This window comes from Kogia breviceps, chromosome 9 (assembly GCF_026419965.1).
Source record: "Kogia breviceps isolate mKogBre1 chromosome 9, mKogBre1 haplotype 1, whole genome shotgun sequence".
NCBI classification, from domain to species: domain Eukaryota; kingdom Metazoa; phylum Chordata; class Mammalia; order Artiodactyla; family Physeteridae; genus Kogia; species Kogia breviceps.
The window spans coordinates 6,000,516-6,017,698 of NC_081318.1; the positions used below are offsets into that span (position 1 = coordinate 6,000,516).

At 43.9% G+C, this 17,183-nt stretch overlaps 1 protein-coding gene across 10 annotated transcripts in view; it reads left to right on the forward strand.

The window, feature by feature from the left end:
* The window catches only part of LOC131762518 (GTP-binding protein Rheb), an 82,585-nt gene that overhangs the window by 24,534 nt on the left and 40,868 nt on the right, over window positions 1-17,183 (forward strand). For 8 of the 10 annotated variants that reach the window (XM_059074141.2, XM_059074140.2, XM_067041867.1 and 5 more), the window contains exons 2-6: window positions 2,656-2,727; window positions 8,725-8,792; window positions 15,890-15,972; window positions 16,624-16,680; window positions 16,793-16,840. In XM_059074141.2, the coding sequence (XP_058930124.1) occupies window positions 2,656-2,727; window positions 8,725-8,792; window positions 15,890-15,972; window positions 16,624-16,680; window positions 16,793-16,840 (328 nt within the window). The remainder of the gene's footprint in view (window positions 1-2,655; window positions 2,728-8,724; window positions 8,793-15,889; window positions 15,973-16,623; window positions 16,681-16,792; window positions 16,841-17,183) is intronic. The other 2 variants (XM_067041868.1, XM_067041872.1) reach the window with 1 other exon arrangement.

Below are 17,183 nucleotides of genomic sequence, written 5' to 3' on the forward strand. Positions count from 1 at the left end.
TTCATTACATAAAATAGCTTTGCTGTATTTGGAGCTAAATGCTCCTTTATGGGCTAGCTTATATAACATGGTTCCTTTTGAACCCAATCCGTCTGAAGTGTGAGGCATTCCTGGACTACCACTGTATCCCTATGTCGCAGGCAGGCCGGTGCTGGGACACCAACACAGGCTAGAACTGTGTGTCCTAGCCATGTGTATCAATTGACACCTTCTGTAGTATCTGAGCGTGTGAGCGTGCCCTTCGGAGGTCTGAGCCCACATGTCTACAGTGTGTTGGGCGCTGCGCTGGTCTTGGTAGACTAACTAGTGAAAGAAGAGAATCTCAGATAACTTTAAGCACTAAAAAGAAATAAAACAAGGCGGCTATGAGAGAGTGACTGTGAGGGAGCTGGCGCCACCTTCGGTTGGGCAGGCTCGGAGAAGGGACGTTTGAGCGCAGGCCAGAATAACGATAAAAGGGAGTCTGTACATTCAGAGATGGGGGGTGGCCGGGACAAAGGCACAAAGGCGGGCAGGAACTTGGCAGGGACAGAAGGATGTGACTGGAGCCGGGGAGGGCCCGGGAGGAGGAGGGAGGGCAGCAGATGAGGTAGGGAAGCGGGCAGAGCAGGGCACCCGCGGGGAGAGCCCAGGGCTGTGGGCAGGGTTAGGAGCTGGGGGTTATTCTGATGGCGGTGAGGATTTTAAGCAGGGAAGTAACATTTGATTTTCAAAAGCTCTTGTAGGCTGCTTTGTAGAGAAGGATTTCAGTTGTTCGTCATTCTGGAGACGCTCTGAACGATGCTTAGCTGCTCATGAGGAGCAGGCAGGCCTGCCAACTTGGGGCTTTTCTCGTTGTCTCCCAGCAGCCCCTACTTACAAGCTCACGTATTAGTTAATTTGAGTGTATGGGGACCGCCTTTGGTGAGAAAACACTGTGCCCCCTGTGGGCCGCACCTCTCCGTGGTCTGGAGGAGGACAGGCCCAACCCAAACCCCAGGAGTGTAGAACTCAGTTTACCAAACCTCTCTCCTTGGCTCTCCCTGCACCTCCTCTGAGATGGAAGTTCCATGAGATACGGCGAGCATGTAGGGTGTGTGCTTAATAATGATCTGAGGACGCGTGAGAGAATGAAGGGTTTGCGGTGCAATTAGGGAGGGACCACTTCCTACTTCCTGCTGATAAAATCAGTCTGCCCTTCGTATTCGCCCCACATCCGGGGGTCAACCAACCTCGGATGGAAAATATGGCGGGGGGGGGGGGGGGGCGGGGAGAAAGTTCCAAAATGAAAAACTTGAATTTATTGCACGCTGGCAACTGTTTACGTGGCATTTACATTGTATTATTGGGTATTGTAAGTAATCTAGAGATTTAAAAGTATGTGGGAAAATGTGCTAGGTTGTATGCAAATACTGCGCCTTTTTAAAATTTATTGGGGTACAGTTGATTTACAACGTTGCGTTAGTTTCAGGTGCACAGCAAAGTGACTCACTTATACACGTACCTACATTCTTTTTCATATTCTTTGCCATTATGGTTTATTACAGGATATTGATTATAGTTCTCTGTGCTATACAGTGCGACCTTGTCGTTTATCTGTTTAGCAGTATGTATCTGCTAATCCCAGGCTCCTAATTTATCCCTCCCCCCCCACCTTCCCCCTTTGGTAGCCATAAATTTGTTTTCTGTGTCTGTGAGTCTGTTTCTGTTTTGTAAATAAGTTCATTAATACTACACCATTTGGGCTTCCCTGGTGGCGCAGTGGTTGAGAATCCGCCTGCCGATGCAGGGGACACGGGTTCGTGCCCCGGTCCGGGAGGATCCCACGTGCCGCGGAGCGGCTGGGCCCGTGAGCCATGGCCGCTGCGCCTGCGCGTCCGGAGCCTGTGCTCCGCAACGGGAGAGGCCACAGCAGTGAGAGGCCCGCGTACCACCAAAAAAAAAAAAAAAAAAAAAAAAACTACACCGTTTTATGTAAGGGACTTGAGTATCCTCGGATTTTGGTGTCTGAGGGGAGGGATGGCTGTAATGTGGCCCGTGTTCGTGCAGTGTTTCTTCACAGGGTATCCTCTTCCGAAGTCCTCCAGTAGAAATTTACTGACGACAGGGGGGTGAGAACTTGGGGCGCTGGTTCTTGATTTGTTAACATATAGGCTCAACTGTTACTGGTGATTTTGTGAAGTCAGAGCATTTCTTTATTGTCTTCTGTGTGCCAGACATTGTGAGGCCTTCAATACTGAATGACTGAGAGAGAATTTCTACCTTGAAGAAGTTTTAAAAACCGACTTTTATCACATACTTTCAGATTATCCTCTTTAAAAACTACTTGGTAACACTTACAACAGCCATAAGTGAAGAGCCCAAAGAAACTGATCGTGCTTTATGAATTTCGAGTTCAAAATTAATAGCCACATTTCAGGGACACCAGAGGAAATTAACTTAGCTTAAACCCTATTTAAGAGTTTGTTTCCTTTTGACAAACTGTGATACGCCTGCTGGGCAGTACTGTTTGTTAATGTCACAGACCTGTGTAACTCGTAATAGCGCAATTGCTCAAATTCCTGCAGTACATATGGAATCTATTTCCATTCAGAGTATTTCTTGGTAAAATAGTAGAATTAAAGCTTTTTTACCTTCATATGCCAAAGCGTACTCAGCTATCGCTCTCTTTTATAGGGAAATCCTCATTGACGATTCAGTTTGTTGAAGGCCAATTTGTTGATTCCTACGATCCAACTATAGAAAACAGTAAGTATTGTTTTCAAGGATTTATAAACTGGAAAGCCTGCTTTTTGCCTACAAACAGCCACTGTGTATTCCTGGAGGCTTTGATTGCAGGGGGTATTCAGTTAAACCTATAGATCTCCAAGTGGGGGCCCAAAAAAGCTTCCAAAAGCTTTACCCACTTCACACTGAATGACTTTTATTCAGTGTCTAGGTCCCACCGTCTAGAAATTGTTATTCATCTCCATAGGAATCCAGTTTTACATTGGAACCTCATATTAGAGATGCTGCTTTAAGAAAACAAGTAGAGAGCAGAATCTTTTTCCTTCTCGACAGTAGCCCTTTTTAGGGATTCCAAGCTTAAATAGAAAGGATGAACACACTCCAGATCCTTTGTACCTTACTCTTGTAGAAGCGCTAGTCCCCCAACCCCTTCTAGTTCTAAAGACTTGAGAGGAGGCTGTGGAGAAAAGAGCTGTCGGGGATTGGAGAGAGCCCTCGCAGCGTTTTCTGAGAAGTTGGCTCCAAAGCCTATTGGCATTTCAGGCCATGTGCAGAGAAAAAGCACCCAAGACCGGAACCAGTCACAGCCTTTACCTCGTCTAGTTTCAGTCCATGGTTTCAGAATCTTCCCAAAGGATTCTAGAACTACGACAAAGTCTTGATTCTAGGGATCATGGAAGAGAACCTGAAACACTTCCATCCAGGGAAGCTGGTATTGTTTTGTGCTATCTTAGAACCCTAGGTAGGCCCTGGAACCAGTCTTCTTAGGTTCTGGGCACCAGGACTTACCTAGGATTTATCACCAGGAGCACATAGATTTAAACGTGGGACTCGTCAAACCCTGATTGGCATGTTAGACATGAAGCCGACTTAACAGCCAGGTTCATGGACTTTAACAGCTAGATTCACAGACTTCACCTGCCCAAAGCTTGCAAGAGAGAGACTTAAAAAGAAGCTTACAACAGGGGGGTGGACAAACTATGGCCTGCAGGTCACAAAGGCCCCACTGCCTTTTTGTACAGCCCATGAGCAAAGAATGGTTTTTACGTTTTTAACATTTGAAAAGGAATAATGTTTGTGGCATGTGAGTGTTCTGTGAATTTTAGATTTCAGCACCCTAGAGTCTTATCCGAACATGGCCCTGCTTATTCCTTTACACTATACCGTCTATGGCTGTCTTTGCTCTACCGTAGCAGAGCTATTGAGTAGTTGCCGCAGAGACCATATGGCCCACAAAGCCTAAAATAGTTACTGTCTGGCCCTTTTCAGGAAGAGTTTGCCAGCTTCTGGCTTAAAATATTCAGCTGTCCTTCGTGTCCTGGTGTGCTGGTGGCAGGGAAGGAAAGCTGTTGGTTGCTAAACTAACTCTGGGAAGAGAGGTTGAAGTAACCCCTGCCGGTATCAGGAAGGAGTAGTCCTGAGCTCATGCGGTGTTGATGTGTTAGCTGGCACGTGACAGGCTGCCGACGTGAGGAGCGGACTCATTTTAATGCGACCTGAACAGGTTTGGTTGTCCGCCACTGGGATAAGAACAGAAGAAAGCCGTGATCTTGCCCTTAATATTTGCTGTATGCAGCAATTTTTAATTTTGTGTCCTTAAAGAGATAAGGCTCATTTGGGAATTTTAGTCATAGAACAGTAGAAGATAGTTTTCGTGGCAAGCTCTGCCCATAAAAGTTCTTATAATTGTGTATCTTTGTGCTATTTAAAATTAAGTTGGAAGGAGAGTCATGGTGTTGAATATAAATACATTTTCTTTATATGTAAGGAATGGACCCAGTGAAAGTACAACTTTCTTATCTTGATAGTATCTCAAAAACAATGATATGACCCTACTTTGAAGGCTGTCAGCATCAACTTTAATCATGATGTTAATGTTTGCCTGTCTAATACTTACTATTAAATAGTAAAGAATGAATTAACAGTATTTATTAAATCTTTAGGCAAGAGCAGAAATGACTGTCAGAGTATGTGAATCCCTTAAAAGTTCATGAGGCATATACAGACATCACATTCCATTTACCAGGCTTCTGACCGTCTAACACAGGACAGAAATCCTTCCTCCACCCTTTCCCCCATGATTTAGTAGAAAAACATTGTTCAGGGCTTCCCTGGTGGTGCAGTGGTTGAGAGTCCACCTGCCGATGCGGGGGACACGGGTTCGTGCCCTGGTCCGGGAGGATCCCACGTGCCGCGGAGCGGCTGGGCCCGTGAGCCACGGCCGCTGAGCCTGCGCGTCGGGAGCCTGTGCTCCGCAACGGGAGAGGCCACAACAGTGAGAGGCCCGTGTACCGCAAACAAACAAACAAACAAACAAAAAACATTGTTCAGAGATAACAAGGCATGAGAAAGGGAATGGTTATCATAAACTCATTGGTTATCATAAACTCATTGCTAGAACATAAATGAATGGGTAGTTTTATGGTTTTAAAAAACACAGTACTCTGTAAATCTGGGGATTCTTTTTACACTTAACTTTATAATATAGAACAGGTTGTTTCTATCAAACGTTCAGTAGTAACACATCTCTGTGAAGTGTCACTGCAAAAGCAAAAATGCTGCGACTATGTCCTCTTCTTTTAACATAGGGGTATAGGAGAATAACGTCAATGAAACCATAATAATATTTTCTAGTTTGGAGAAATTTCTAGACCAAATACTGCTATGCAAATGTAGCTTTTTTAATATACTGTAGTGTTGATCTCACAACTCATGCAAACTAAATTGATATGATGAAATTTAACTAATGGTGGTTTATAATTTAAAGGAAAAAATAGCAGCAGTTCACAGTTTCTGCCATCTCAAGGTAGCCCTGTTGATGAATTAATAAAGCTGCTCTCAGAAAGTTGGGGAATTCTCATTAGGAGTTTTGCAGCATTCTCAAGCATTGCATGGTGGGTAGACTTCTCAGTAGGATATGAATTAGGAGTTCTCAGTACACTTTAGTAATACAAATCTTACTTTGTGAATATCCAGTTTTAGAAATCTCTTACTACCTTGCTTATTAGTAGGTTTAACTAGTAAGTGGCTATTAGTCTGCTTCGGGCAGTCTCAGGGTTTTAGGTTGGAAATTGGATTAATTTCTCCAGTGATTGAAAAAGGGAGGGAGAGAGGAAAGTGATACCAGGAGAGAGCCAGCTTTGCCTTTCTACACAAGGAGGGCATAGGAGAAGCTGTTCCTGGCTTATGGAACTGACAGACATACCTCTCATTACCCTTCCCTTTCTTCTATAGTAACAAGAAGAGGCAGTTTTCCTGTGGCAGATGGAAGGTCTTCAGTTTCATTTCACTGCCATGTGTAGGAGGATTTACATCCTTTTTATATGCAATGAAATACTAAAACGTTTCTTAATGTCTTATTTCTTGTATGTCTCTTCCCTCACTAGCCAGTACTCCCCCAGCCTCCTTGGCTGAATTTTCGTTGTTTTTCTGACCCGGCATCACGGGTGCCCCTCTGGCTCTCTCTGAACTTGCTTTCTGGTGATCCTCACTCTCCAAAAACTTGCTTGGCTCACCACAGCCCCCAGCCTCTCCTCTCCCCTGAACTGGTATTTCGTGGGCTTTCCAGCTGAACATGCCCAGCCCCCGCCCCCTCCCCCGCCCCTCCCCCTGTGCGCCCCTCCAGCCTTTCCCTCTGTTGATAGGTGGTAAATCCTGCATTTGCTCAGGCCAGAAACTCTGGAGTCATCCTGATCTCTGTTCTCTCACACCTACTTCCAGTCAATCAGAAAATCCTTTTGGTTCTACCTGCGCAGCGCATCCAGAATCCACCATTTCCCGCCCCCCCCGCCGTCCCGGCCCTCTAGTGCAGGCCGCCGTCATCCTCTGCCCACGCGTGGTCCGTGTAGCCGCTGTACTGTGGGCTCCTGCTGATGTCCTTACCCATTTTTGTCTGTTTCAAGTATTCACAGCATAGCCAGAGTGATCTTTCTAAAATATAAATCAGACCAGTTAACTCCCCGCTCAAAACCCTTGGTTTTCCCGTCACATTCTGAATAAAAACCTGCGTTCCTCACCGTGTCCTAATAACGTCTCCTGCCTCGTCTCCAGCCGTTCTCTCGCAGCCTCAGCTGCTTTGCCTTCTCACTTTTCTTTGCCTTTCTTACTTCTTCACTTGCAGTTTAGGCTCTGCCTGGATGCTTCTCACAGAGAAGATACCTGACCGTGTGTATGTCTTGTTTGCCTCTCTGTCTGCTTCTTCCTGCTTTTACTGGGATGTCAGCTCACCGAGGTCAGAGACTGCAGTGTCTCGAACACCTAGAACCACGCTGGCGGTGCTCACAGGCACTCAAAGAATCGTTCTTGAATGAATGAATGCTTTGTTTCAGTGATCTTTTCATAATAATCCCATTATACTTCGCGACCACAGCTGCTTGGTTCTGATTGAAGGTTACAGGTTTGTTGCTCTCCAACGTTCCTTACAGAATTTTCATCGAGCCTAAGACCCACCTTTGATCTTACCTGACTGAGGTGTCGATGGGCAGGTTTTCACCCAGGAGCATCATGACTGCCCCTGGCCAACAGTGACCCAAGAGCACAGTCAGGGCACTAAGCATCCCAAGCAGGTTACAACGTGGGGGAAAACAAATTCCAATCGAATTTTTTTCTTAGAAATGATGAAACCAGTTTATATTGGGTACTCCCCATCTTGATATATTCTGATTCAGTTTTCATCTAGTTTGACTATTTCATTAAAGTGATAATTTTCAGAAAGGGCACAAGAATGATATCAAGTGTGGCAATTGGCCTGAGTAGTCTGGCCTGTAATTTTCACTCCCCTGATTCTAGCAGCCCTGCCCACATCAGAAAAGTATGGTGCTAGTATGAGTATCTTTAACTATTGCTTCTCTTTCAGCCATCCTTTCTCTCCCAGTGGAATTCATCATTCAGATAAGGTCTCTCTCTCTCCTCCTTGTTAACGGTTTTCTCTCCTAATTTTCATCTATCTCTTTTTGCTTTCTCTTTTGTCTGTGGGACAAAGTGGGCAAAAGGGGTCCTCTCTCAGCTGTTCAAGGGATAGATTCTGTTGCCCGGCTCCAGTCAGGAGATTTGAAGACTCATTGTGAGTCAAGATGGCTGGGACGGGTTGTACGGAAGAAATCTGTTCCATTTCATTATCAGGGTTCCAGATGGTTACTTTTTAATATCCTGTTACTATTAATAGTTCTTTCCTCTCCATTTGTTTGAAGTCTGTCTCCTTAGAATTGTGAATTTTCCCAAAGTTATTTGAGTCTGATTTCCCCCCAGATAGGGAAAGGTTGTTGTAACAAATGGCTTGCATCTTTCAGCTAAGTGGAGATGATGGCTTCACACAGAACATGTTCTGTTGCTGTCCTCTCTCAATAAAATTGCTAATTTTCTAGGTACTGAAAGTTCTTAGCACTTCAGTTAATATCAGCTCTTCGTGCTCTGGCACCAGACTTGCTATAAATTAATGACAACTTGAGTGCTTTTGGTTCATTCTAGAACTCAGACTTTATGTAATATATTTCACTTTTTCACAAGAGGAAAAGACTGGCCACAGCATTCAGATCACTTTTTTTTTTTTTTTTTGGTGATACGCGGGCCTCTCACTGCTGTGGCCTCTCCCGTTGCGGAGCACAGGCTCCGGACGCGCAGGCTCAGCGGCCTTGGCTCACGGGCCCAGCCGCTCCGCGGCACATGGGATCTTCCCGGACCGGGGCACGAACCCGCGTCCCCTGCATCGGCAGGCGGACTCTCAACCACTGCGCCACCAGGAAAGCCTCAGATCACTTTTATAAGATTCAAAGCATTGCCTACTTTGTTTCTTTGGAAAAGGTTCAAAGTTTACTCGACATTGGTTTTACTCAGTCAGCGTTGCTTAGTTAAATAATGGAAGTAGGGAACAATCTATAAACTCAGATATTCTTTTTTGTTTTGTGGGATCTTTTTGTGAGATTACTAAGGACTCTGCTTAATTGGTTGTCATTGTTTGAGCTTTCAGTGATCCAAAGTTCATGTTTTTCTAGCTAATATTTAATTCCTTTTTCACTGTAGCTTTCACAAAATTGATCACAGTAAATGGACAAGAATATCATCTTCAACTTGTAGATACAGCTGGGCAGGTAAGTGTGTCAGGATCCCACATAGCGCGCCCAACAGTTCCAGCCCTGCCACTGACGCTTAAGCACAATGACGCTGCCAAGAAAACCCCTCATGATTTATGTGTGTTTGGATATTAACAGGCTCTCTACTTTGTCTTTCCTAAGATATTTACAGAAGTTTTTCAAATAATTAACTTGTTTTTCTACTGTAGAATTGTTGTAAATATAGTCATCATAACATTGTGAAGGTTTATATTTATTAAACGTTAGTTGTTTTCTATTTTCTAAAGGCTGGTTCTGTATGAGAGAATCACATTAGCCCTCTTCCTCCCTTTGTAGTCTGTGTCCTCCTACGTTAAGAAGAGAAGTTGGTCTTTTCTAGGGGAAGGGCCTGGGAAAGGCATAGGGCCTTTGTGTAGAGCTGCTTGTATTGGATCTATTATATGATTACAAGATTAAAGAGTGTCGGTCTGATTTGCTAGACAGTAACTGCCAAAGGTGAGTAACCCCCAAAAGAGTTATGTACAGGTTAACGTGGCAGAGATGTGGCAACTGGATCACCAGAGGAATCGACTGGAAGCAAAGGATGAAAGAAATTAAGAGAACTTGAAGGGAGCCAAGAGAACCCTTGTGACAGCACACCTTCCCCATTCCATGTCACCCAGTCCTGCTTTTACTAGAAACCATTTTGTTCGGCTGCATTTATTACTTTTGACTGGAGGGCGGGGCACGTAAAGGAGTTGGGACGTCTGTCCCCTTGCATCTTATACCCGACTGAGGATCAGACTCGCAGGAGGGCGAGTGTAGGGTGGACTGGTCTGCCGTGTTAAATGGAGGCTTTTCTCTGGAACCTGGGGAAACCGGCATAGACCTAGAAAGATGTGGCCTGTCTTACAGGTTTGGAACGAACTCCCTCTGCTTTATATTTTGAAGTGAACATAGAAGGAAAGTGTAACCCCCCTAGTGAAGCAAGAAAAGAGCTGTATTGGGCCATTTTAGCACTGGAGGAACCCTGGAGTTTCCATTCTGGAAGGTTCAAATAAAATAAGTCAAATGTGTATGTCAGAGAGCTATAACATAAGTCATTCACTCAACATCCGCAGTGGATGTGCTGGGCTATCGTCTTCAGACCTCACGGTGGTTTTCTTGGAGCAGAGCCAGCCTAGGCTTTTACTCTACGGGGTACCTGCCTACTGATAGAATGGGAGCCTGTTGGAACAAGAGAAACAACAGAAGTCTCCATTAGCGATTGACGACATAGAGGACGCAGCTTATCTTAGAAGTTAGTGTAGGAAGAGCCTCTGGGGTAGGACCTTGTTCTGGATTCTTAGTGTTGGTGTTTTTTATAATAGTTCAGGCAATTGTGTAATTTATTACCTAAAACAAGACACTTCTAAGAGTGAGGGGGGACACTGGTAACAGTCAGGCTGGGACAACAGGTATAAGCTGAGAGTGTCCTGGGTGAAGAAATATGGGAGTCTGACATTATCAAGATTTCGGTTTGGGACTTCCCTGGTGGCGCAGCGGTTAAGAATCCTCCTGCCGGGAATTCCCTGGTAGCACGGTGGTTAGGAATCCTCCTGCCAATGCAGGGGACACAGGTTCGAGCCCAGTTCCAGGAAGATCCCACACACCGCAGAGCAACCAAGCCCATGTGCCAAAGCTCCTGAGCCTGTGCTCTAGAGCCCGTGAGCCACAACTACTGAGCCCGCATGCTGCAACTACTGAAACCCACGCACCTAGAGCCCGTGCTCTGCAACAAAGAGAAGCCATCTCAATGAGAAGCCCGCACACCGCAATGAAGAGTAGCCCCCGCTTGCCGCAACTAGAGAAAGCCCGCGTGCAGCAGCGAAGACCCAATGCAGCCATAAATAAATATATGTATGTATGTAACAGTTTTTTAAAATCCATTAAAATAAGAATCCTCCTGCCAATGCGGGGGCATGGGTTCAATCCCTGGTCCGGGAAGATTCCACATGTTGCGGAGCAGCTAAGCCCGTGTGCCACAACTACAGAGCCCGTGTGCCTAGAGCCCATGCACTGCAATGAAGAATAGCTCCTGCTCGCCGCAACTAGAGAAGACCTGCATGCAGCAGTGAAGACCCAATGCAGCCAAAAAGGAAAAGATTTCAGTTTGCTTTTATATCTTTGTTTTGAATTTTCATTAAGCTCATGGAAAGTAAGGTTAAGGATGCAGATTGATAAATCACTTTCATGTAACGTAACTATTTTATAATAGGCCAGAAGGAGAACCACCATTTATTTCATAGTTGTTTGGAGCGTGGGCTCTGCAGCACACTGCCTGGATTTGAATCCTAGGTTTTCTTACTAACTCACTGACCTCGAGAAAGGTGACAGACTTTTCTGTGCCTCATACGTTTCATCTGTATAATGGTGATAACTGTGGAGCCTGCCTTCACGGGGTTGTTACATGTTTTAGAGGCGATTTATGAGCTTCAAGAGAACTTGATCCTTGTAGTTCTTTGATGCCACTGAGGCTAGGGCGTGGCCTAGCGTGGAAATGCAGTCGGGGTTCATTCACAACGTGAGTGCGAGTCGTACAGGAGTCTCTCATGCTTGGAGGAGAGCTGTCCTTGCAAACACCGCTCTGGAGAGAAAATTCTTTATATTGACTCTCCTTATGAAAATAGAACGTGTGTTCCTCAGAGATTCTGTTTTGCTCTAAAGCGTAAATGTACACTTGGACATCACACGCCTTTAACTGTTTTAATGATGGAGTAATAGAAAGAATGACCCCAAAAGGATCAGAGCTCTCAGGGAATGAGTGTACAGTGTGAGTATACAAAGAGCATAGGTTAATTCCTGGCTCTGCTGTCTCACTCTTTGGGGCTTTGTTACCGCTGGCTAAGAATATTTAGAGAATTTTTGCACAAAATGTATTCAGATTTAGCTACTTTGAGTAATTTGTTCTCATTGCAGCTAATAGTTCCAAAAGGCTATATTCACAGTTGGGAGACCGTAAAAGGTTATGCTGGTATTTACAATTCACGATGGTGCAACAGGGGTGGTTATTTCCTTATGCCACAGTCCTGCCCTCGTTCTGTAGAAACTGGATGAGATAACACTTATATTTACTGCTCTAAGAACTGTTTTTATTATTTTTATTTTTTTTTATTTTTTTCTCGGTTCGCGGGCCTCTCACTGTTGTGGCCTCTCCCGTGGCGGAGCCCAGGCTCTGGACGCGCAGGCTCAGCGGCCATGGCTCACGGGCCCAGCCGCTCTGTGGCACGTGGGATCTTCCCAGACCGGGGCACGAACCCGTGTCCCCTGCATCGGCAGGCGGACTCTCAACCACTGCGCCACCAGGGAAGCCCTAAGAACTGTTTTTAAATCGGATTCATATCATGGGGTTGAGACTGCTGATAGCAAGGAAAAACGATTATGATCGCAAGTACTGTTCATTTAGCAGTTTATTTTATACGGCTGATTTAATTGCCCAGCTAGGGATGATAATGAAGAGTGAGTGGATTATTTTTAGTTTGCTTGAAATATTTTGTTTTGACCTAATTTAAGTAAACTCAATGACAAGTGACTCAGAGACAGTCCATTTTAATGTCAAATTCCCTTTTTTTAAAAAAAGTTTTAAATTCATTTAAAAAATAATAATAATACATGTACACGTTATAGAAATAAAATAACACAAAAAGGTAAATAGTCAAAATTAAATCTTTCCACTGTAGCTATCTTAGCTTCACTCCGCCTACAGTAACCCATTATCAGTTTCTAGTAAATGCTTCCAAGCTGTTTTATACGTGAACATGCAGATATAGCTTTAAACTATTTTTTTTTCTTTCCTACACAAAAAGTAGCGTGTCTCTGTATCTCCATCTTGGAAATTGTTCCGTATCAGTGTATACGGGCTCTTTTCTTCCCCCCATGGCTGCATAATGTCCCATTGTTTGGATACATCGTAGTTTAACTATCGACCAGCAGCTAGGTTGTTTCCAGTCATGGCACCACCAGCAGTGCCACAGCCAGTATCTTGTGTTACTTTAGAAGGATGGTATGTATGTAAGAAAATGTCCTGGGTGTGGGATTGCTGGCCCATAGGGTCACATTCTTGGCAGCAGTGAATAGGCGTGCCTGTTTCCCTACACCCTCGCCAACACGACGGGTTACCACGTTTTTTGATATTTGCCAATCTGCTGGGTGAAAAAATAGCATCTCAGTGTCGTGTTTTTCTTCTTATGAAGGAATTTGATCATATTTTCCTGTGTTTGAGGGCATTTGTATTATATTTCCTTTCTGCACATTATCCTGTCTATTCATGTACTTCGCCCTTGTCTATTGGGAGGATGGTCTTTGCTTGTTGAGTTGAAAGATCACTTAATGGGTGAAGAAAATTAGCACTAGAAAATTAGCTGTGGAACTTCCCTGACGTTCCAGTGGTAAAGAATCCACCTTCCAATGCAGGGGACACGGGTTCAGTCCCTGGTCAGGGAACTAAGATCCCACATCCGCGAGGCAGCTAAGCCTGCAAGCCGCAACTACTGAACCCACATGCCTCAGCTAGAGAGCCCGCGTGCTGCAAACTACAGAGCCCGCGCACCACAACTAGAGAGAGAAAACCCACACGCCACAACTAGAGAGAGAAAACCCACACGCCACAACTAGAGAGAAGCCTGCGGACCATGACGAAAGATCCCGTGCACCGGCAACCAAGACTCGACGCAGCCAAAAAAATAAAAATAAATAAATAGATATACCTTAAAAAAAGAAAATTAGCTGCAGGGTTCTGTTTTATTTTTAGTCCATCTTTTGTTTATGTTTTTTGTTTGGGAGGTTTTCAGCCATGAAGAACATCTTCCTTTTCATATGGTTGAATTTATTAATCTCTTTTTAACCAATACTAGTTTTTTAAAATTCTCCCATCCACTACGTACCTAGTTTCAGTTTTCATCTTCAGATCTTTTATTCCTCTGGAATACATTTTTGCTAAGGTTTGAGGTAGACATCCAAATTAGCCATTTCCCCCCAGATGGCTCTGCATTTGTTCCCTGTACATTTTGTTGAGGGTTACTTTTTATCCTTACCGGTTTGAAATGCCAGTATTATCATATACCTACTTCCCATGACTGTTTGGGCCTTTGTAGATTTCCGTCTGCTCCATTCATGAGCTAGTACTGCACTATTTTAATTACCGTAGCTTTATGGTTTCCACCCACCTGCCTCTGCAGTTGCTATTCTTTCTCCAGAAGTATACTTTTTATCAGGATTATGTTACATTTATATATTACTTTAGGATTAATTAGTGGATATCCTTATGATTCTACATATTCTTGCTGAAGACTGCAGCACACTCTCCCACTGATTTAACTCTTTCATCTCTTGGGAGTATTTTAAGATTTTCTTCAGATGGATCATATACTTTTATTTTCTTAGGCTTATTATTAGGAATTTTGTCCTTTTTGGTTGCTTTAAAGCTGAGGGTCTCTTTCCTCTGTTCTACTTTCTACTTTTTACACTGTACTTCTTGAATATGATTATCCTTTTCTTTTTTCCCACATCTTCACTTCAGGAAAAAGGTAATTAGAACTTCGGGTCTGCTGTAGCTGAGCTGGTGACTAAAATTATTTGAATTTTTTTTTTTTTTTTTTTTTGATACGCAGGCCTCTCACTGTTGTGGCCTCTCCCATTGCGGAGCACAGGCTCCGGACGCGCAGGCTCAGCGGCCACGGCTCACGGGCCCAGCCGCTTCGCGGCACGTGGGATCCTCCCGGACCGGGGCACGAACCCGCGTCCCCTGCATCGGCAGGCGGACTCTCACGCACTACTCAACCACTGCGCCACCAGGGAAGCCCTGAAATTTTGTTTTTAATCTGGGTCAAAAGATCTCTTATTCCATTAACAACTTGTCTTTCAACATCAACACTAAAATGAATTCAACTTAATGAAAGTTGTACTATTAATGAAATCAAAGAAGGTTTTATTTTGCATGTGTAGTAAGCTTGTGATGTTGAAATGCTATTGTGATTAATGACTATAATATCAGAGAGTTGATAGTCAAACTTTTTCTGTATTTTTTTTTTAAGACACTTTCCCGTAGGGCCGTGACTCAGGGTCACCACCATAATCGCCCTGTGGAATTGCAGAGTTAGCAGAGACAGTTACTTGAGAGAAGGGTGGCTTGCTGTGGTTTTCCTATACTAGTGCCTGGGATGTGTGGTATACTAACAGTTGTATTTCGACTGAGAAGGAGATGTCTGTGCCGTACACGGTGACGCTGTTGAGCGCTGCATTGGCGTTAAACACTCCTGTAGTCTCTGATAATTCTGCATCTAAAGCAGCAGGGTTTTTCTTAAAGGACTGTAAACCTGGCACTGACAGGCTCTTGCACAATGTTTACCTTTCTTTCTCATTCCTAAAGTTGCTCAATATATAGCTCATTTGATCCTAAAAAGTCCGAGTGTACTGACTGAGTCTAGTGTTTTGTTTCTCTTCTCTCTTCCTCTTTTTCAAGTGCTGGTAGCAACCCACTAATGACTGGTACATTGGGCCCAGACCATTGTGACTCGTGCAGAAAATAGGCGAAAATACACGTTTGTGGAATAAACTAATAGCACTTGTGAATTTACTGTGAGGCCTAAGAGACTCTGGACTTTTGGGTCCATAAAGGAGAGGTGGTGTTGCTTTTCCCTTGATACAAGATCACGGAACCAGTCTTTTCATTCCTTCCATCTTCTTCTCCCAGGAACTGCAGCAGACGTTAGCTGTCCCTCAGAAGTCTTAGAACAGGGACTTCCCTGGTGGTCCAGTGGTTAGGACTCTGTGCTCCCAATGCAGGGGACATGGGTTCGATCCCTGGCTGGGGAATTAGGATCCTGCATTCTGCATGGCAAAAAGAAAGAGAGGGAGGGAGGGAGGAAGGAAGGAAGGAAGGAAGAAGAAAAGGTCTTAGAATAGCCTGGGTCATTTTTCAGTATTGGCTTAAAGCATATTATTATCCCCAAACCAGTCCTAGGTAAATCTTGAGTGTGTAGGCTGTGTCTCTAGAATAACATATTAATCCATTTTTTGTTTACTTTGATTTCTTTGACCAGGTGATATGTGAGATTGCTTGTTATGCTACTCAAATGTAATTATTTTTTCTTTCACAGGATGAATATTCCATCTTTCCTCAGACATACTCCATAGATATTAATGGTTATATTCTTGTGTATTCTGTTACATCAATCAAAAGGTAAGGCCCACTTCTGCTTGCTTGAGTTTATTTGCTGTGCTTAGATGGCATTAATCCTTCTAAGGGATTATGCTGGAATTGGCAGTAGTAACAACTAGACTTTAATAGTTTTTAGTGGTTGTCTTGTGGAGCAAACAGGTTGTTAAGGGCAAAAAGTTATCCCATTAGGTGTTCTCTTACACTGATGGAGTAAAACTGTTATTTCTTACCTCCGGCTGCCTAGCTAGGTAGCGGACTGAACATGATCTGAGCTTTTCTGCTGATTGCAATGGGAAATGCATTAATTGATTTACTTTTTATGTGTTTTCACTGTATTAGTGTGGAGCATGGCCTGATTGCTAGGGCCCCCTCGCTAAGCAACATTCTGCAAATGTTTATTCAGAGATTAAATCAGCCCAGTTGTAGACTTTCCCATTTAAATATCTCACCTATTCCATTTTGAATATTCTCAGTAAGGGCTGCTGAGTGTCGAATACATGCACATGTGAAAGTGGTAGGAAAAAATAAAGGAATTCCTTGTGTTCGGTTTACTTTATATTAAAATGGTGAGTCTATTACACGTTCCATTTTTCCCACTGTAAATATTATAACAAACGTTTTAAAGCATCACCACTAAAATGGATGTCTGATTTCATGCTTTTTGTTTTATAGCTTTGAAGTGATCAAAGTTATCCATGGCAAACTGTTGGATATGGTGGGGAAAGTACAGTAAGTAATAATAGTTTATTTCTTTTGTTAGATACTCATAATAGTATCTTCTGAACAATCAAATCGGACACTGACTAGGGTACTTTGGCTTTTTTTTCCCTTGTATTAATAGGATACCTATTATGTTGGTTGGGAATAAGAAAGACCTACATATGGAAAGGTATGTAGCTTCTAAATACTGATTTATAAAGTCAAGTCTAAGACGATTTAGTCATTGAAGTTTCATTTTTAATTATTGTTCTTATAGCAAGAATATTTTTAGCTGTAGCATATCTGTGTTTCTGTGTTCAGAAATATGGCGGTGACTGCATCACAGAAGCAAAACTGCAGTAAAAATCTCACCTGTCTTGGAAAATGATTCCTCTAAAAAAAGAGCTCAGGGCTTCCCTGGTGGCGCAGTGGTTGCGAGTCCGCCTGCCGATGCGGGAGACGCGGGTTCGTGCCCCGGTCCGGGAAGATCCCGCGTGCCGCGGAGCGGCTGGGCCCGTGGGCCACGGCCGCTG